The following is a 21,144-nucleotide window of genomic DNA, read 5'->3' on the forward strand; positions in this document are numbered from 1 at the left end:
GTTGATGTGTAACAGGTGCCATTGACTCTGGATCTGCCCTCAATGTTGTTTGTGCTGGTATAGCCCAGTCAGTCATTCACATGCCCATTGATATGTCACAGACCATCAATATGTGAGATGCAAAAGGAGGTATCTTGACACTGAAAGGCCTGGTACAAGATGTCCCTCTCTTTTGTGGTGCTGCCAAGACTTGGACCAATCCATTCATCACCCCAGACACTAATGCAGGCTTTGATCTCCTCCTTGGTCATCCTTGGGCCCTTGGGAACTCAGTTAGCATTGTTGAAAGAGAGTCTGGAACCTATGTTGTCTTTGGAGCTGATTCAGATTGCCCCCTGGAGATGTGTGTTACTGAAGGTCAGCTTGGGTCTGTTGCAGATACACTTATGGCAACTCTAGAGCCTGTCTATCCTCAGCAAGAAGCTGATGAACTTATGAGGGAGGCAACAGTTGGTACCCCTCATCATGTTTCACCCACAGTCTTTGCTCCACCCCTGTCAACTTCACAGTCACCCCCTCAGTCACTTGATTCCACCCTGCTGTATCCTGAGTCACCCCCAGATGGGCTTGATATTGCCTCAGCCTTTCCTGCATTCCATCCCATTCCTGTCCAAGCATTCCCACTTCCTACCAGTCCATTTCCTTTGGAGTTTGTCAATCAGCTTGCCCAGGAGTTACAGTCTGCTGACTTGAGTGGATTGGAGGATAATTCTACCCTTGCTCAGATTCATTGCCAAATCAGGAGAGAAGAGTGCCAGTCACTTGTCTCACTTCTTACTAGCCTTGCTCATTGCACTCCCCATCTGTCCTCCCTTTATCTTGGCTCAAACCATGTACTTGCTGGAGAAAGAGGTACTGATGAATCAGGAGTATACTTCCAGGACTTCCTTGTGCTGCATACTCACTTGGTCTGACAGGTTCCTGCCCCACTTGAGCATTACCATGAGCTTGAAGGATCTGCCTACATCAGATTCTATCCTTGTTTACTCCCACAGCCATCTCCAACTCAGAGCAATGCATCTCCACCTCCAGACCTGCCATCTGACTCAAGTCTACCTGCTTCACATGTACTTCCTAATGGTATTACTGCTCTGCCTCAGACTCCCTCTCCCCTGTCCCCAGCTCCAGTTATCATTCAGGAAGAACCCACTGAAGGTTCCCACCAGGCTTCACATCTGTTCAGTAGAGACACTGTCACTCCAAACTCTGAGGCTACATTCTCCATCTTCAATACTTCATGTTGCAGCTCAGTCACCTCTAATGCCCATAATGCTTGTCATGACTCTCAGTCTGCACAACTCATTGATGAGTTGTGCAGGGATCCACATGTGTCCACTCCTTCCATCTGTCATCAGTCTGCACAACTCAACAATGACTTGTGCAGTCATGTGCAATCATCTAGTTCATCCTTGGATATAGGTTATGACTCTCAGCCCACACAACTTGTCAATGAGTTGTGCATGTCTCACCACTTGTCCAGTCTGTCCCTGGATATACCCACAACTCTTTTGCCACTTGACTCTGATATGTTCAACACTAGTGTTGGCTCTTGCTTCTATCTGCCTAGCCCATCCTTGCTTCAGTCTGCACAACTCAATGATGACTTGCACAGGCATCAGCATTCATCTAGTCCAACTCTTCCCATGCCATTGCTACCTCCAGCTCCCCAAACTGTGCCTAATGCTGTTGTTGGAGAAGAGTCAGTTGCCATGCCAGAGCCATACAGCAATGCTGTCATGCATTGTACCCCTACTGGATGGATTGCTCATTTGCAAAAGGCTGCAGAAGATCAGTCAGGTAATGTGGATGAAGAGGACCCAGGTTTATTCCAGGAGTCCAGTCTTCATATCCTTGCTTCATATCCTTGCTAGGGCAGTCAGTTTTGCCTCAGCCTCAGTTCATCCTCCCCCTTTCAAAGCAGTTTCATACCCAGAGCACTTTCCTGCCTCCACATCTTCAGGTTCAACTCCAGAAAAGTCTGATGATCTTCTCAGGTGTGTTTGCCCACTTTCTCCCATATCTCATCATTTATTTCTTGAGCTCTTTGAAGATTTATTTGTATGTCCCCTCTTATACTTCTAGTTTCTCTTGTTCTTTGTCTGCTCACTTCAACCAAGAAGTAGTTAAACTCCTAAGCCCATGGACATTTCTTTGCTCAGATACTCCTGTAACACCACTTACTATGCCTCCTTCAGTTTCAGATTAAAGCTCCTTTTATCTTGATGTCTCCTCTTCTTTGCTATCTAATCCTTTGAAAGCACCAGATCCACCTCCTATTCAGAAAACCAAAAAACAGCTTCACTTTTACTATTCTTTATCTGACTTTCTTGATTTGCTACATTTTAGAAGAAGCCTTGTTACAGATACAGAGGACTCAGCTGATGAAACAGGTCAGCCAGTGTATGGAGCATACAAGCATGTTGATCATAAAGTCAAGCCAGTGCCTGGAGTCTATCCAGAAGATGCTTGAGTCCATCACCAGTTTCCAGAAGACCCCCTCACATCACTCACACCTCTTACTTGTCACCTGCCTGCCTTCATTCCCACAAGGAAGCTTACTCAAGAGTGCTTCACTTCCATGAAAATTAATGCTGATGGCTTTCTCTGGCCAGAAGAGGAAAAACTTTTTTTGCATGTGATGAAGCTTAATGAGTGCACCTTGGCATTTGATGAATCAGAGAGAGGAAACTTCTGTTCTGACTACTTTTCCCCTTACATCATTCCTGTCCTGCCACATGAACCATGGGAGTTTTGTAACATTCCAATTCCCCCTGGCATACAAGAACATTGTAGGGAATGAGTTTGAGTTCCCTAGGAGAATTTGTCTTGGTCAGGAGTTTTGGGGTTGAGGGACTTGTTTTGTTTCTTGCATTTTGTTTTCATGTTTGTACCACTGGACTGAGTGGCAAGCAGCTGCATTGCTGACTAAGCATGTGTGCTGTGTTTGCACAAGTTCAGTTTACCATAGAAGCAACCCATGTCAGAGGCCCTCAGCAGCAGGGTGATTTAGTCTCACATTTCAGTGAGTTTTTGGGGTCAGATTTATTACTTTGGGGAGTACCCAAAGTGCCAGAAGGACTGGCAGAAGGTACTGGACAGATAGAGCTATCACATTTTTACTACACTTCTTTTTCTCCAGTGAGAACCTCCCTTTTGGGTTGAGCAATATACTCACCCATCAACTATTACTAATTCTAGGTTTATCTCATTACCTATTCCTACATCTGGAGCCCACTGCAAGGGGGGTTCTGTTCATTTTGGGGAAAGAAGCCACCTCTTTATCACTGTATGAAATTTTTTCTGGATTAGGTTGGACAAGCCAAATGTTTAAAGTCTTGATTCTAGTTACAGTCTACACTCAGGAACTCTGAAATTTTCAGAACTATTTTTTTTGAGCAGCAAATGTTGAGTGAACAACAAAGTCAAGATCCCTTGAGCTAAGAAGCAAATCTGAAGGGAAACTAATAGTCAAGTTTTTGCGAAGAAGCCATGAGAATGCACCAGAAGAACTCGAGGGAATGCCACCAAGGCATTTGAGGGATGCACCATGGTTCTCGGGGTGCACGTCTGACCTTTTTAGGTATTTCAAAGAGGTTTGAAGTCTTTGCAAGTGCAAGAATTGCTTCAATGACCAAGAATGGGTGAAATGGTTCCCTGGGCATCCTGGGGGAATCTCCAGCCTAAATAGACCTGTTCCTAGTGCATCCTGGGAGTTTCCCCAGCCTGAATGGACCTGTTCCCAGGGCATCCAGCTTAAACAGACCTATTCCAAGATGATCATGGGAACCTCCAGTTCAAATAGACCACCATCACAGCATGAAGGATCAATCAAAATGACTTGGAGTCTCTAGGTTGCTGACAGGAGTGTGTATCACACCAAGTACTCATTTCCACAGAATCTGATCTGAGCACTATATACAATATGAATATGTGAAAAAGCATGGCCATAGACCACTGAGGAAAGACTGGTGACATCTGATGGAGGGAGTAGAATATACTTGGTGATGGAGATTGCCCAGGCACAGCAGTCATATACTTTCACCATGCTTCCCAAGTCTTCAGTGATCTCCAGTCTTGGCCATTGCATACAAGTCAAAGATTGTCCAGGTGCCATTGGAATTTTCCCACCCACTCTGGGGATCCACAGGGTATGCACCAGATCCTCCAGGAGATGCTTGGAATTTCCCAGCCAACTCCTGTCTCTAGGGGCTCTCCTAGCAATGCTGGGGATTCTCCCATCAACTCTGGGGATTCTCCAAGCTATGTCCTGGGGATTCCTCAAGCACTGCTGGGGATTCTGCAACCCACTCTGGGGATTCTCCAAGCACTGCTGGGGATTCTCCATGCAATGCTAGGGATTCTCCAACCCACTCTGGGAATTCTCCAATCACTGCTGGGGATTCTCCAACTGACTCTGGGGATTCTCCAAGCTATGACCTGGGGATTCTCCAAGCACTGCTGGGGATTCTCCAGGCAATGCTTGGGATTCTTCAACCTGCTCTGGGGATTCTCCCACCCACTCTGGGGAGTCTCCATGGTATACTGGGGATTCTCCAACCTGCTCTGGGCATTCTCCCACCTACTCTGAGGATTCTCCAAGCTATACTGGGGATTCTCCAAGTTCTGTCCTGGGGAATCTCCCACCCACTCTGGGGATTTTCCAATGCACTATGTGCATTCTCTTGTCAGTTTAATCAATCATCATGCTTGACCCAGCAGGAGGCCAAAGGCATTGCAGGTGACCATAACACAGAGTGCCTTAGGGTAACATTGAATGTAGATTACTCATACATATCTTTTCTCTGGGTACAAACTATTTATTGATGAAGCTTAGGTATGCATCTAGTATCTGCACCTTTTTGATGGCACCTGTAATGGTGATGAGGGCAAATAACCAGTTCCAATGTCCTCCAACCAATCCTCATCTTCTGTAAATTCCCCTTCATTTGCTTGCTCAGTGGGACATTCCTCAGTTCCATCTCTTCAATGGCCATCAACAGCTCATCATCTCCTTCTGACATTACATCCCCTTCATCAGAGTCATTCTCTTCTAATACTGGTGCTGTTAGATCCTCTGAAGCATGGGTTCCACCAGGATTATGTGTGGCAGCAAGGCACTCCCTGATGTTTTCTGCTGTAGGTCCCCATGGCCTAGATGCAGCCCATGCATATGGCATATGTTGAACCTTGGCCTCCCATTTGACATATACTGCAACAATGGAATCCCTGTAGGCATGCAGGTGATACTTGTAATATTCATCCAACTCCCTATGAGATGGGACATAAACATGGTATTTGCACTCACCTGCCACATTTTCCAGAGCAGACTTTACACTCAGCCACTCCATGGAAAACCATTCCTGTATGATAGACCACTCTCTTGACAACCTTCTTTCTTCTTCATTACAGTGATCAACTTCCAACAACAGCCTGATTCCCTTGTGCACACTCTCATCAGCAAGGCAATGTGGGGTGCTAGCACTAAGCTCCTCAAGACCATCCTGCCAAATATCACTATCAACATCCAGCTAAAAGATACCTTTAGAAGGTATGGGATTGGGAGGGATGGCACCAGGTGGTGCCTTACACAGTTGTATCATACTCTGCAGTTCACCACAGAGATTATTGTATGTGGTGACAAGTTTCAGGATGGTAGGCTCTCATTGTTTTATGGATGACTCCACATGTGACTGTAAATGGTTTTCTACATGATGTTATTGAAAATAGCAGCCAGAAATTAAAATTTGCTCACTACTGGAAGAGGTCCCATATGACCATTGTAGTTGCTGGAACTCAAACTTGCACTGACAAAGTTGTTCCCTTATCTGAACCTTAAGTGCTTGTGCATTTGTTTGCATTTGGAGCCACTTGTTGTTCCTCAGCAGATGAAGGTCAGTTTGGGCAGAAAGTCCCAATGAAGCCTTTTTCTTCTTGAGGGCCTGGGCTGCCTTTGACAGTGACCCTTTTGCTGTGGCATGTTGTAGATTGTAGTCAACAATGTCATTGACATGATCATCAACAAGATCCTTCTCCAACTGATCCACATAGCACTGATAGTTCTCAACTGTTTTCTCCAGAGCAAGAACATGTGCCAACTGTTCAGAACCCTTGTTCTTTGACTGACCTACAGGTTGGTGAGTCATATGATTACACACACACACAAAGGGAACAGACTAATGAGGTAGAAGTTGAGTTTGTGCATGTACTTGTGCAGCCCACTCATGCTGTAGAGTCTGCATGTCAACATGCAGAGCATGAAGAGCCTCCAAAGCCACCAATTTCCTACTTTTTCAGAGGGACCATTTCCTGCTCATCCACTGGCCAAATGCATCAAAAGACTTCTTGTCCAAGTGTCAAATTTGATTGTCAAGGACAAATAATCTCTGATGATACTAAGGGTAAAATGAGCACTGGAATTATATTTGAAGAAGAGTCAATGCTTACCCCAGATACTCAAAGAATTGGAATAAGCATTTTTAGGGCACTCCATAGTTGCTCACACCCCTCACCATCTGACAAGCCAAAGCCTACACATTTATGTGGGTGATATACCAATTGGCATGGCCATTGATGACCATAAGCATGGAAGACAGAAATACCAAACTTCAACCTGGAGAGCATCCCATCATCAAGGAGTTTCCACTTTCAACAGCTACACTCCAATTGACAGCCAATGTCATATAAGAGGCCAACAGTCATCTTGGCAGGGAGATGGTCAAAGAGATGTTTCACCAGCACTAGGGCATAGTGTTGCTTTTCCCCTGCTGATGTCATATTAACCAACCAGAGGACACAATCATGATGACACAACAAAGCCATAAGCCCTGTATCTGCAAAAAATTGTGTGCTAGCTTTTTGCCTCTTCTCATCTGCTGCATGGAAAGAACCTCCACACCCATCCAACACAGAGGCAGGTACCCTCATTCCATCCTCCAACCTGTCCTGCTGGTTTTGAGTCTGAGAATGATGTTGACTGGTTGGGAGGGATCTCTGTTTCTCAATGAAAACCTCCATGGCCTTCACCTCTGACTCAGGGATGAATACAGTGCTGGTGGGATTGGGAGGGTCATCAGTGGCAGATTTGTTGGTTCTCTTCTGAGTGAAACATGCATCCAAGCAGATAATGCAGTCAAAGCTATTGGGTCTCAGTCATCTAGTCAGCAACAATGAGCTTGTCATTGACTCACTCATCCTGAGGAGGGTTAGAGCTCTGTAAGTCACCTCCCCCAAAGCAAAGAGGACAGCAAGCACATAGGTAGTCACTTGGCCAGGGGCTATCTTGCTGTGGCATGGAGTTTGGGTGAAAGGACCAGACCATAGCAGAAATATGGTCCTCCACATATATTGTCAATACAATATACCAATGATAAGCATTACTGAAACACTGCTGGAGATTGTCCTGATTATTTGAATAAGCACTCATCATTACACCAGAGATATTTGTGTGGGTACATGTACATTCAAACCATGATGATATACCAATACAAGTAGCATACAGGGTGGATGTGAAGACAAAGGCAGAGATCCAGTGATGGTGTTTGGAAAAGAACATACCTTGAACTGCAGTCTATACCCTCAACCATCCAGGAAGCTTTCAAGTGCTTCACACCATGCAGTTGTGTTTGGGGTTAGCCAGACAAAGAGCTTCTTTACAAACTCCAGTACACAAAGGTCAACTGCCAGAGTAGGTACCACAGGAGATGATGCCAATAACCCATGGCCCATGAGGCATATAGGAGCTGGGGTGCATGCACAGTAGCTTATCCTGACATCCTCCAAACCTGGGTATACATGAGCATCACAAGAGCAAACAACAAAAGGGTCACATACAGTCAAAGAAGAGACAGCAAACAGTGAGTTGATACACTGTGCAAGTGCAACATTGATGGATGTCTGGGGGATCTACCACCATGTGGAGGGATTGGGATGCCTCGAGATAGCACATGTAGGGCCTGAGAAGTGCTGGAATGATATCTTGTGACCACTGTCACCATTGGTTCTCACACTTCTGTGAACCACTCAGACATGAAGGCAAGCCAACCTCACTGAGTTTGAGCTCATTCACAGCATTGAAGACATCAACAGGTTGGTGCTGAGGGCAATGTGGCATTGCAGCAGTATCTTGAACATGGCATTGGTGGCCTGGAAGTACAAAGACAGGTGGAGGTGCAGGGAGGTACAGCACTTTCATACCAAGAGGGTGGCATTGACAAGCTAGGGGAGGAGGGACAAACAATGACTGTGTCATATTCTACCCAAAAATAAACATGTGTAACCTCTTAGACATAGGATCAGAACATACTGAAGGGGCAGGTATACCAAGTGACACTTGGTTGTTTGATGATGGAGTGGCTACATTGGGCAGCCAGTTGGTTGAGGCAGACAACATTGATAAGACCTGTAGGGGAGCTAAGATGATATGAAGAATACCATAATGAAATTGCACACACCAAAGGGCCAGAAGTACAAAGTGATGGCTCATTACCAGACAAAGATGAAGGATGGTCAGTGAGTACACTGGGTACCAGACCAACTTGGACAGATGAAGTGGAGGAGGCCTGTAGAGAACTGATGAGCACAACATGAGGCTTGAAGACAGGGAAAACTCACAATATTAGAATTACTCATAGAAGGTGAAGCATTGCAATGCCTCTGAGGCCTTGGACAGCAAACAGCCATCTCAGATCATTCTGGAAATTGTGACACAAAGCCAACAGCAGTACACCTGGGACTCAAAGTCAACAGGTGGTGGAAAGCATGACATGAAGTCAGCAGGGGGTGTCAGTCCAAGGAGATTTTGACCAGATGATGAACCTCTGGAAGGGAAAAACTATGCAGAAAATTCATCAGATCACCACATACAACCAAGTAGGATCCTACTTACCAGAGCACAAGTCTTGAGCAGTTAAAGACAAAAGTTGCTATCAACATCACAGTGAGCAGGAACCCCATTATCAAGATGTCATACATACCAAGCAGAATGAGTCTCAAAGAATTAAATGGTGCAGACCTTGATGCAGATAAAGCATCAATAGCAGTGAAGGGGAATGGGAACATTCCTTGCCTGGCAGTGGGAGTGTCAGTGAATAACATGTTGCTATCAACAAAAAAAAAAAGCAGTGAGCACAAAGTGTGAGATTAAGGTTCAGTCACAGGCAACATTCTGAATCATTGAATTGATTCAGCTTTCTTTATGACATGGTACATACTCATACTAAACAAATTTGGACAGAAAAAAAAAGTATATGTGGCAGAGGATGTCAGACAAAGGTAAAAATGTGGGGGAGGAATGGTTGACACCCAAGATAATCAAATGCAGTTTGGATGTAGAATTCACAAGCCAAGATGAAGGCTTTGTATGCTGCTTGGTTGCCAGAGCCATCCAGCTTGATTGGGGACTTCAAATGAAAGGGCGCTCCTGGCCATGCAGATAGCAACTGACAGAACTTGTTCAGATAGGGCAATGCCACCTCCATCTCACTAGCAGTCAACCCTAAATCACACAGCTCCTGAGGAAGAGGCACCAACCAACTTGAAAGACCACATCCAACAGGGAAGATAGACCAAAGAAGTGATTGGCACATATACTTATCTAGGCTATCAGGCCAAAGCTGTGGGACAAGGGCCTGATTGAGTGCATGAAGTTCATAGCAGAAGTTGAGTTCATAGAGTTCCCATAAAAGGGAATGTGTGAAATGAAGGGGTGGGTCTGAAAGGCTCGAAGCCCAGACCTGCACAAGATAAGTACAAAGAACAGATCTAAATAGGATGAAATACTAACCTGCATTCCCCTCCACTCAATCTCTTCCAACATATGAACAGGATCATCATGAGCTGTTTGAATGATGTCCCCCAAAATTTCCTGAACTGCCAACTTCATGGATGCCCTCTGGGTGCCAGAGGGCAAGTGCTCTGTGTCAGTACCATTGAGGAAGTGACTCCACATCTGAGGGGAAGGGTTCTTCTGCAGAGACCAAATGTCAACTCGATTCATCCAAGCCAGATGAGCAGAGAGCCAATTCAACATGTACATCTTCTTTCGTTCAGGGGTGGTCACATTGACCAACAGTGTGGGCTTCAGAAAGCGATAACCAGGGTCCACAATGCCTGACTTGACTCTGGACATATCCTTTGAAGCTTTCCTCCAAGCCAATGCAAACAGACTGTGGGGCTTGGGAATTTCTGGAAGATCAGGCTCTTCCCACCTCACTGAGTCCCCACCACCTGATTGTTTGGGGTGCGAAGCTACAAGTTGGTCAGGAACAAGCAGAAAGAAAATTAGGGTACATACCTCTGGAGGGGCCTGCAGTCGCTTGTTCCCTGGCAGCCCTTGTCTGCTTTTTCATTGATTGCTTCCCAGTGCTTGGAGATGGGTTCGATGAGGATGTGGCAAATGATTCTTGCAGGGGCTCTGGTTGCTCTGCAAATGTACCCTCATAGTCCCTGCAAGTGTGAATGTGGCACAGGAGACTGCCAGGACCATGGTAGATTGATGAGAATGGCTTAGCTACCCCCTTTTCCAAATACATAGCTTTCACTATGTCTTCAGGGCATGTCAATCTCACAGGCTCCTTGATATTCATATCAGGGGGGATGTATGCCTCGGTACATACAAGCCAGACTGGCACCCCAGCAAAATATAGTGCTTTGCAAGTGGCAGTATCCTTTGTAAAGCACCCCATCCAGGTGTGTACAGGTTTTGAGCAGGGAGATGAAAGAAGTGGGTAGAGGATCTCAATGTATTCGAGCAAAGCATAAATGTCAAGCAACTTGTGCTGAAGCTGGGCAACAAAAATGACAAGGTCTTGGAATAAAAGGGGGTGATGCTGCAAGCACAAAACCTTGTGTTGAACCAACCACACTAGTTGGGTCATAAGGTCTTGACCCACAGGTCAATTGCAGAGGGGGTGATAGCAGCTGCACAGTTGCTGAAGTAGTTCTTCAAAGGCCTTGACCTTTGCCCCTTCAAGCATTCCCACCAGATACACAGAGCCAAGTGGAAGGATGAAATCCATGGATGTCAGAGTGAACCAAGCAATATTGAGAGTAGGGACTGTATTTTTTCAAGGTATGCAAACAACATATTTGTAGTGTTTTTCATATGTTTGAGGCCATTGGAAGCAATCAACAAGGCCAAACTGACCATCAGCACACAGACAAAGATCAATTTCTTTGAAAATGTACAGCTCTGGAATGAAGTCTGCATTGGGCAACATGCTCACCCAGTGGTCCTTGCATGTGACCACTTGTGCATCCAGTGATGTAATTTTAGCTGTGGATGGTAAGTAAGCTCTGGGAAAACACAAAAGTAGAGGAACATACCATCACTGGGCTGGGTGAACACTTTGAACTGGGCAAGTGCAGTCCCCCAGGACATTTTCACTTGTGTTGGAATTGAGCTGCAAGGAATAACAGACAGATCATGTGTAGATTAGTTGGTGACAGGGTGAAAGGCATGTAATTAAATACTCACCTTTGTGAAAGAAAGCAAATGAATGTTGGAGGTGGGAGTGTTGCAGGTGTAGTACTCCAGCACTCAGCAACGCTAGTCCCTACTAGCACTTGGTGGTTAAACCACACCAAGTAAGCCTAGATACCTTGACCAAATAGCTCAGTGGTTAGAGCACCCAGTCGAAACTTGGGAGGTCCAGGGTTCAATCCCCTGTCTGGTCGCATTTATTGCAACAGGTTATGAGCCCCGGGCGCTTGTGGGAATATCCTGGTAAGTCCTTTCTGCTTAAGGCAATGGATTCCCACAGCTGGGATTTCCCCATTAAGACCTACTTGTGCCTCAGTAAGACCTTTACTGGAGGCAACAATGTGTAAGCCCTACCAATTAAGGCAGAATGGCCCCTGAGCCATCTAAGACCTTTGCAGGAGGCAGCATGTGTAAGACCTACCACTTAAGGCAGTTGCCACTTTAGGCAGTGATTTCCCACGCTTGCGCCTTGTTGCTGTGCACTGGATTAGGGGAGGCTGTTGCAGGTGTAGTACTCCAGCACTCAGCAACGCTAGTCCCTACTAGCACTTGGTGGTTAAACCACACCAAGTAAGCCTAGATACCTTGACCAAATAGCTCAGTGGTTAGAGCACCCAGTCGAAACTTGGGAGGTCCAGGGTTCAATCCCCTGTCTGGTCGCATTTATTGCAACAGGGAGAGGGTCTGGGATAAAGGGCAGGGTGAATGACAGGGTGAATGGCATGTAAACAACATGCACCTTTATAAAGAATATAAGAGTATGACAGTGGTAGGAGAAGGTCCAGGGTGAAGGGTTTGGTAAACAATGGTGTGAATGGCATGTAATTGACATGCACCTTTTATGAAAGAAAATCAGAACATGACAGTGGTAGAAGATGATCCAGGAAGAATGGCAGGGTGAACAATGGGGTGAACAGTGGGGTGAATGACAAAGTGAATGGTGGGGTGAATGGCAAAATGAATGGCAGTGTGAACAATGAAATGAACAATGGGGTGAACAACAGGGTGAATAGGATGTATAGAACACACACCTTATACAAGAAAATAATGGAAGGATGATGGTGGGAGAGGATCTGGGGTAGAGGGCAAGACAAACTCCTCAAGGTCTTGAACCCCACTAAGCAGTGTGGTGGTGCTGGGGTGACCTCAGTGATGTGAAGTCAACAGAGTGCAACCTAATGTGACACAAAGTCAACTTCAGGTCAAGATGAGCAGCATGAAGCCAACTTGAACCCAATGGGAGAAGATGCATGTGGTGGGGAGGGACTTGAAACCTTGAGGGCAGAGGTGCTGAGTGATGAAGTGAGGAAGGCAAGGGTAGTAGGATGAAGAGTAGTTGTGGTCAGGAAATCATAAGTATTTGTTTGTTTGTAGGGATTTACCTATTATGCTTACGTACATATATTGATAGCAATGTTTGATGTGATAGCCTGGAGAATTCCCAGGGCAAAAATACCTAAGTCACAGGACCATGTTCCAGCTGCACAGTGCCCAGCAGCTCTGTGCTTTGTTACAAATGACTGTCATCCTCTCACCTCCCCATCATCATCTTCCCACTTGCTGCCTCTATGCTTCAAGTTTGGACATGTTGGCTGAACCTGAGCTGGCTCCATGCTGCTCACTCAGAGCTGCAGCTGACTTTGTGTTGCTGCAGTTCATACTCTGTTGACTTTGCATCACTGAGGTCACCCCAGCACCACTGCACTGCTAGTGGGGTTCAAGACCTTGAGGAGTTCATCTTGCCCTTCACCCCAGATCCTCTCCTTCCTACTCACAAAGGTATGTTTTATAGCACTATTCCCTCCAGCTGATTCTAAACACCTATGTTCATTCATTAGCACTGATCTTGTTTCTCTCCTGGGTCACTGTCACTCTGCCTAGTATTGCTGTCTGAGGTATGTCTATTGTTAGCAGATGTTGATCCTGACTCATTATCATTATCAGATGTGAGGTTTCAATCATCTCATTCAAATCTGTACTTGTTGCAACTCTTGTTATCAGCTATGAGATTTAAATCATTTCATTTGTCCATACTTGTCATGTCCCTCACCCACCCACTCTGTGCTCTATTGCAGTCTGCAGTAGGTGTATTGTTATCAGCTGTTGATCCCCACTTATCATGATTATAAGGTATGTGCCAATGTCACTTTTTGTTGAACTTACAAATCTGATCATGCTCTTTAATATCTAGGTATAAGTTATCTCATTCATCTCCACTTGACCACTCACCTCATTCTGCACCCACCCACTCTGTTGAATTGCAGTTTGTGGTAGATACATAGTTATTGACTGTTGATCCTCACTTATCATTGTTATGAGGTATGTCCTACCTTTGCATTTCATTGGACCTACAAATCTGATCATGTTCTTTAATATCTAGGTACAAATTATCTCCATCAGTGCTCACCTCATTCCTCACTCACCCACTCCTTGTTGTATTGCAGTTGGGGGTACATCTATTGTCATCAGGTGTTGGGCTGACTTATCATCACTATCAGGTATGTGTCAGTCTCTTTTTGTTAGATTTATGAATCCAATCACCCTCTCTAATATCTAGGTATAAATCATCTTGTTAGTTGGTACTTGCCTCATTCTTCACTTGGCCAACTGCTATCATAGTCTGAGCTATGGATATTGTTACATACTCTTGATCTACAGTTACTGCTGTTATCAGGTATGTCTTGTGGTCTGTTTACATTGATTTATGAATGTGGTCAGCCTCTCATAATCCCTAGGTACCCATCTCATTTGCTAGCACCTGTCAATCACTGCAGAAATAAAGTTTGATGTCAATGCTCCCAGAACTGAGTTTCTGGTAATGATCTCCTTCCATTCCTCACCAACTCTGTGCTGTATGTAGTCCAAAGTACCTGTATCATTGTCAAATTTGTTCACCATTGTCATCAGGTATGTGTAGTGGTCTCTGTTTGTTGGATCTAAGAATATACCCGCTCTCATTACCAGGTATACATTACCCTGTTCATTGGCACTTGTCTCATTCCTTACCCACTCCATCTGGTACTGTTGTCCAAGGAGGTATGTTTAAATCTTTTGTTGAATCTATGAATGTTATGAAATAGATGTCAAAATAAGGTTTAATGTCAATGCTCCCTGAACCTAATTTCTTGTAGTGATCTCATCTGTATTCCAAGGTACCTGTATTGTTATCAACTGTTCACTGACACCTACCATGGTTATTTGTCAAAAGAATATATCACCCTTGAGCTGCTGTCTGTAGGTTTGACATCAACTTTTTGTTTTTATTACATCTTCTGCTCACAATGACAATGACAGTCCTACTCTATCAGTTGACATGCTGCATTTTTCCTCTGCCCTGAATGCCAGATTTCCATTCAGTTGACCCTTCTCAATAGGATTGTGCAAGCTAGAAGGAAGTGAGGGTGCTAGTGTGAATTAGGTGTGTAGGCTTCTTCCAGGACCAAATAAATAGCTCAGTAGTGAATGTTTCATCCTCTGTTTTCTCTTCTTCCTTGCCTTCTTTTCTTCACTCACTTCAAATCAGGTGTGTAACCCTTTGTGCAAGATCATAAATTGTCCACTAACCAATGTTTGGCCTGAACCCAGTCTTTCCTTACCTAGTCATTCCTTACCTGAACATCTTTTCCTTTCCATCTCGCTTGATTTCACATCAGCAAAGAGTGTGGTGACTACATGTTCCACAGTTCCACTGGCCCACAGTTTGACTATGTGTCTACCAGGTCAAATGCATCACACCTGCAACTAGGTCATCTGCTGTTACTTTTGAAGTTGGTCTCCCCATTGGTGCCCAGAGGTCAAAGAGAGTCAATCCTACTGTCACTTCATCCACCAAAGCCCAACCTTCACATGGTGCAAAGGCCTGTCACTGGGTAGTCAAACATGAGTACAGACCTACTTCCTGTGTCTTGTGTACAACTGTCTCAACTCTTTCCATCGGTGTGAGGTGGAAATCAGGATATGATTTCTGAAACACATGAGCCAATGTCAGGGGATGGTGAGGAGTGCCCAGTGTGTAGTACTACCTTTTTTTTTTTTTTTTTGCTTACTGACCACTGTTTTCAGAACCATGAATCCAGCTCTGTAGCTTGATGTCCCCCTCTCCAACCGCACTCAAGTCACAATTCTTCGCAAGGGTTGACAGAGAAAGAATGCAAGGATCAGTACCTTGACTCCTTCCAGATGAGACAGGTTGTACTCCAGAACAGTATGAAGCTTGACCACACTGTTGCCCTTGAGCAGCTATGATTGGGCATCATTTCTATGGAAGATATAGTTGCTGAGCAGGGTTGCAAAAAGTGTAAGTGTGTGATCTATGTATGTAGCTGTATTCCTTCTCAAGGTCACCACCAGCTGTTACCCCAATGACAGTGAAGAGGATGAACAAGCTATTGAGAGTATGGTGCAAGCTGAAGGTGATCTGGTCTCAGAGAACCTGGTGGATCATGATGGTCGCCAAGCTGTTGAAAATATGATGGACTCCATTTGTCATGATGATGTTGAGCATGAAAGTGCATCAGGTTTGTTTATTTGATTAAACTGCATTATTCACATAATTTACATGTGTCATTGAATAGACAGTGATTGGTCAGTTGACCAGAGGCATGACCTTAAATGCAAACAAACCCTGAGAGAAATCTGTGCTGGCAATTATGATACTGATAACCATCCTTCCACACCCCCTCTCCCTTCTCCATCCTCATCAGAAGAAGAAGAAGGAGCTGCTGATACTGAAGGTGACACTGACAGCTCTGTGACCAGGAGGTGTAGGGAAGCCAAAGGGAAATCTCATGCCCTAGCCAACACATCCTCTGAAGATGAGGATGGACCTAGTGACACTGGAGACCTCCCTGATGGCTTGGAGATGACCAGGATGCATAGGAAACCCAAAGGATGACATCATGCCTTCTGCAAGGTAGTAGTCACACCCTCTGTACCTACCCTAGCCAGTGACCTCAGTCAATGTGAGGATGCATCCAGTGCAGAAGCAGGCTTACTGCACTTCAAACCAGGGTGGCTTCCCTTGGAAGCCATATGAAAGGCACAGGCACTTGGCATGCACACCACTCAAGAGGCCCAGGCAATTGCAGATGAGTATGGCAAGACTCTTGGGTCAATCATGGCTGCTGCTGGTCTTACCACAAAGGCAACTTGTGCTGAATCTGTGTGGAACATGCATCAGGCTTGGTATGCACATACCAATCCAAAAGCATCTGCAGGTCAGTACATCCTAACTTGTTGCAGTTTTGACTCCACATTGATTCAATTGCAGAGGAAACCAAAGACTACTATAGGTGTCACACCAAGCACTATGAGGACCATAAAGATGAGGACAAACATCCTCAACTGTGGGCTGAGATCCAGAAGTATTGGAGTGAGTGTGTCAGTGGGTCCAAAGACATCAGTTCAAAGGCAATGGTGGGCCATGACTCCTTTACACAAGGGGTGGGTAATACCATTGTGATCATTTGCTTCTTGAATAACCTCTTGTACAGGCACAAACTTGATGCAATGTGGAGGGCATACATGTCTTCAGATGTGTAATTTATAGTGGGAGTGATGAAGCTGCATGCCAATCCCAAGGAATTTTTGCTGGATCCTCCTTTCTCATGCAGCTTGCAAGTGAGAGGCAGACTGACATAACACAATTATTAGAATACCTGTCCACAATTATCAAGTATGTATAACATATACCATGTACAATTGCCCACTGACTTTTCTTTTGGTATAAAATCCTTAACTCTGCTGCTTCAGTGCCTCTTCCTGACTTTATTGTGCTGTCACAACCCCATTATGACCATGCACTGGGATTAAAACCTCAAGAATACAGACATGATTGCAATTGGCAAGTTGTACCTACAATCATACTCCATAAATTCCATACATCAATAAATCTATTTGATTCATATTCATCCTCTGAAGTGCTGCCACAGAAGAGAATGGTATCACATGAGGCCAGAGAAATGTTTCTTGGAAGTTGTTGCTTGATCTGCTGTATGTTCACCAGTATACCATCACTGATTGGCCTGCTGGAGTCCCTGCTGTTGGTCCAGATTTCAATGTCAAATGCCTCAATGCTGATGAACTTTGTGCTCTGACTGTTCCTTTCCTGAGTGAGTCAATGGGTGCAGATTACCATGCTGAGGCTCCACTAGATGATGAAAAGCATGGTGAAAGTATGTCTGCTGTGCCTGGGCAATCACCATCACCAGGTATATTCTACTCCCTCCATCAGATGTCACCAATCTTTCCTTAGTGGTCTATGGCCATGCTTTTTCACATATTATATAGAGTGCTCAGATCAAATGCCATGGAAATAGGTACTTGGCATGATACACACTCCTGTCAGCCATGTCAAGGTCACACAACACCCCTGACTTCCTCTTAGGGTGGAGTAGGAGCAGGTTGGGCTGCAGAGTACAGCAGTCAAAATCCAAAGCAAATCCAACCACTGGGTGGTGAGATATTATATTCAACAAATAGTGAGTGGAAGGGTATGGAGGGAAGTTTTGGAGGCAGAGGTCAGAGTCAGAGTTGGAGGTTGGAGGTTGGACAAGAGAGCATTGGATTCAGCTAGTGTGCTGCCCCCTTGCATGAGCTCAGCCCTCATATTTCAAAGGTGGAGCAGACTCAGAGAGAGTGGAGACAAAACTCTAGAGGGAACTGAGAGGGAGTCAGAGGTGGGGACTTTATTTGATATTTGTACTGATTACATCAGAGTACTATGTGGCCTTACATATGATGTAGGTCAAGGGCAGTGCAGTGCAGAATGCAAACCAATACATGTATAACAGGTTAGCAGTCCCTCCAACACAAGGGATAGAGGGTAGGGATGATGGGGACCTTAACTGAGACAAGGAAACTACTACAATGAGGAAGAGAGGGTAAATAATGAATGAGTGGAAGAACAGAGAAAAACTGACATGAGGGTGGAACCCTATCTGGAATGCAGGGCTGCAAGTCTGACAAGGCCTTGGAGGAGGCACAGATGAGGGTCTGGCCTCCATGTGACCAGCCTGAGGGTGGAGTTGAGCAGAATTGGTCAGAACATGTCCAGGAGACCTTGGAGAGGTGTCAGGAGGAGTGCAGGAACACATCAGAAGAGGGCAGAGAAGTGCAGGAACATGTCAGAAGAGGGAAGAGTAGGTGTTAGGGGCTTATGTTGGTGTCATGGTCATGACAAGCAACATGGAGACTCCAAATCATTTTGATTGATCCTTCATGCTGTGATGGTAGTCTATTTGAACTGGAGGTTCCCATGATCATCTTAGAATAGGTCTGTTTGGGCTGGATGCCCTGGGACCTGGTCCATTCAGGCTGGGGAAACCCCCAGGATGCACTGGGAACAGGTCCATTTAGGCTGGGGAATCCCCCAGAATGCCCAGAGAACAGGTCCATTTAGGCTGGAGAATCCCCCAGGATGTACAGGGAACAGGTCCATATAGGCTGGGAAATCCCCCAGCATGCCCTGGGAACCAGTCCATTTAGGCTGGAGAATCCCCCAGCATGCCCAGAGAACAGGTCCATTTGGGCTGGGGAATCCCCAACCATAGCCAGAAAACAGGTCCATTTATGCTGGGGAATCCCCCAGGATACCCAGAGAACAGGTCCATTTAGGCTGGAGAATTCCCCAGCATGCCCAGAGAACAGGTCCATTTAGGCTGGGGAATCCCCCAGGATGCCCTGGGAACAGGTCCATTTATGCTGGGGAATCCCCCAGGCTGCCCAGACAACAGGTCCATTTAGGCTGGAGAATCCCCCAGGATACCCAGGACATAGGTCTATTAACCCACTGGGGAAAGCCCCATTTGGACCCCAGGCACTCTGTTATAGATGTAATAATCCTGGAGAAAGTCCATGTCTGACACCTTGCTCTGGAGAATCTCCAGCAGTCACTGAGAATACCCAGGTGGTCAACACCTATTAGGTGGATACATCTATAAGAATATATGAACCTCATAGGTCCCCTGGGGGGGTGACTGAAGTGAATGGTCTAGCAGAGTTAACACTGCTTTGTGGTGTGTGTCATTTTGGTCAAGCCTGACCTGGCCTTGTCCCCAGTCCACCCTCATACCCTGTCCTGGTCTCCAGTTGTCTTTGTCATACATTACTAATACCATTCTTACCAATCACCTTAGCAATCCTTGCAAGACCAGCATTACTGGTCTCCATACTATTGCTACTTCTAGTATATAAACTCTTAGATATTCAGCCTGTACTTCCTCAGTCTGAAATCAACTAAGTTCACTCTGATAACCCCACCTTGGCCTTGGACTCAGACTGAAACCCACACAAGGGAACAGTGCTGTGCCACCAGTCACTAAGTCCAACCAGTCCACCTCTGTTCCTCTGCTCCCTGCCTGTTCCTGACCCTTTGGCCTTGCACCTGCTTCGGTCTCTGGTCCAGTCTCAAACCTGGACTCCATGAATTTGACATGTGGGCAATAGCCAGGTAAAGGTGACATGAACACCTTGAATGGTGTATGAGAAGAAGAACTTCCTGCTGCCAGTTTGCATCAAGGTTACCATCACTATTCTTGGGTGAGCTGTGCTCAGGCTCAAACCATGGTCTACTCACCATGTATTGTGACCACTCACAGTGCTCAGGAAACATGTGAAGTTGATGGAGCTGTCCATTTGTGGAGATGTGTTCATGAGCTTGAAGTGCAGTGGCCCCAGTTTTTGTTTAAGTTGCACCACTCCTTGCTTACAGGAACATTATTCTAGGGTAGATGACAGTTCAGAGGACAAGACACAACAAGTTACAGAAAGACAAATGTGATGAATATGGTTTGACCTACAACAGTGAGTTTCAAAGTCATGGCAAGATGTGCAACATGTGAGTGGTTTCAAGATCAGGCTGACTGGGCTCAAAGGCCCAAGTTTTAGTTTTCTCTTTAAGCCATTTTACTTACACCTATGACATTCTAGGGAATACAACTGTTTACAGGGTATCATGTGGAAGCTACCACCACAGTGAGCAAAAGCAACAGAGACTGCCAGACTTGAATGCCCAAGGGAAGATGTGCACCTGCAATGAAGTGCAACTGATGTTCTGGTGATTGTGACTCAAGAATCTACAAGGAACTGCGATCAAAGATCACACAGAAGTACCACAAGACAAGCATGACAGATACAGTTTGAATTACAATGGCAGTTGTTGAGGATACAACATCCAATGAGCATGGATATGGAGCCTGATGGCTCAAGTCTATATATTTGTTTCACAGCTTTTTACTTATGAGTACTTTGTTCTATAGCAAATGACAACTTAGAAAGAAGCCCATGTCACCTTACAGCACTACAAGTACAATGACTGCAAAAAGCCACAAGAAACAAATTTGAAGCAACTCATCAGACTGGCACATGAGAGTTAATACAGGCAGCAACACAACAGTGAGATTGGAAGTCACAATGAGATGTGCAACATGCAAGAAGTATTGAGACCATGCTGAGTGGGCTTAATAGCCTGGGGTTTAGTTTTTTCCTTGGAGCACTTTACTTACAGCTACATCATTTTAGGAAAGACAAAGTACTACAAGCCTTCAAGGGATCTTCCAGCTCCAAGATGTCTACAGTATGAGGAGGCAGTTTTATGGGTCAACATGTTGTCAAACAGCAGGTGAGAGGAGGTGATGTCTCCATGTTGGATATCCTGCAGAGACACA

General features: G+C 45.3%; 4 protein-coding genes and 2 non-coding genes across 6 annotated transcripts; 3 read left to right on the plus strand and 3 right to left on the minus strand.

Annotated features, from left to right (window-relative positions):
* Positions 1 to 9,260: 9,260 nt before the first annotated feature.
* On the minus strand, positions 9,261 to 10,126 carry F5J12DRAFT_719052 (uncharacterized protein; the record flags this gene model as incomplete). The annotated part of the gene is made up of 2 exons (XM_051741147.1): positions 9,261 to 9,709; positions 9,778 to 10,126. The coding sequence occupies 2 exons, from the start codon at positions 10,124 to 10,126 to the stop codon at positions 9,261 to 9,263; spliced, it is 798 nt and encodes a 265-aa protein (XP_051601244.1).
* A 130-nt stretch (positions 10,127 to 10,256) lies between these two features.
* F5J12DRAFT_719152 (uncharacterized protein) lies at positions 10,257 to 10,874 on the minus strand (the record flags this gene model as incomplete). The annotated part of the gene is made up of 1 exon (XM_051741153.1): positions 10,257 to 10,874. The coding sequence occupies one exon, from the start codon at positions 10,872 to 10,874 to the stop codon at positions 10,257 to 10,259; it is 618 nt and encodes a 205-aa protein (XP_051601245.1).
* A 726-nt stretch (positions 10,875 to 11,600) lies between these two features.
* Positions 11,601 to 11,673, plus strand: F5J12DRAFT_t97. The gene has a single exon. It is a non-coding gene; the product is annotated as a tRNA-Phe (tRNA).
* Positions 11,674 to 12,066: 393 nt separating this feature from the next.
* F5J12DRAFT_t98 lies at positions 12,067 to 12,139 on the plus strand. The gene has a single exon. It is a non-coding gene; the product is annotated as a tRNA-Phe (tRNA).
* A 1,025-nt stretch (positions 12,140 to 13,164) lies between these two features.
* Positions 13,165 to 14,671, minus strand: F5J12DRAFT_782142 (uncharacterized protein; the record flags this gene model as incomplete). Its single annotated transcript, XM_051742680.1, has 10 exons — positions 13,165 to 13,292; positions 13,534 to 13,555; positions 13,643 to 13,666; positions 13,709 to 13,827; positions 13,903 to 13,970; positions 14,125 to 14,167; positions 14,219 to 14,237; positions 14,320 to 14,349; positions 14,375 to 14,500; positions 14,669 to 14,671. The coding sequence occupies 10 exons, from the start codon at positions 14,669 to 14,671 to the stop codon at positions 13,165 to 13,167; spliced, it is 582 nt and encodes a 193-aa protein (XP_051601246.1).
* Positions 14,672 to 15,739: 1,068 nt separating this feature from the next.
* Positions 15,740 to 17,020, plus strand: F5J12DRAFT_782143 (uncharacterized protein; the record flags this gene model as incomplete). The annotated part of the gene is made up of 6 exons (XM_051742681.1): positions 15,740 to 15,776; positions 15,802 to 15,996; positions 16,054 to 16,212; positions 16,549 to 16,695; positions 16,749 to 16,854; positions 16,972 to 17,020. The coding sequence occupies 6 exons, from the start codon at positions 15,740 to 15,742 to the stop codon at positions 17,018 to 17,020; spliced, it is 693 nt and encodes a 230-aa protein (XP_051601247.1).
* Positions 17,021 to 21,144: the final 4,124 nt, after the last annotated feature.

The sequence above is a fragment of the Pisolithus orientalis genome (assembly GCF_024613125.1).
Source record: "Pisolithus orientalis strain OTSU chromosome Unknown F5J12scaffold_10, whole genome shotgun sequence".
NCBI classification, from domain to species: Eukaryota; Fungi; Basidiomycota; class Agaricomycetes; order Boletales; family Pisolithaceae; genus Pisolithus; species Pisolithus orientalis.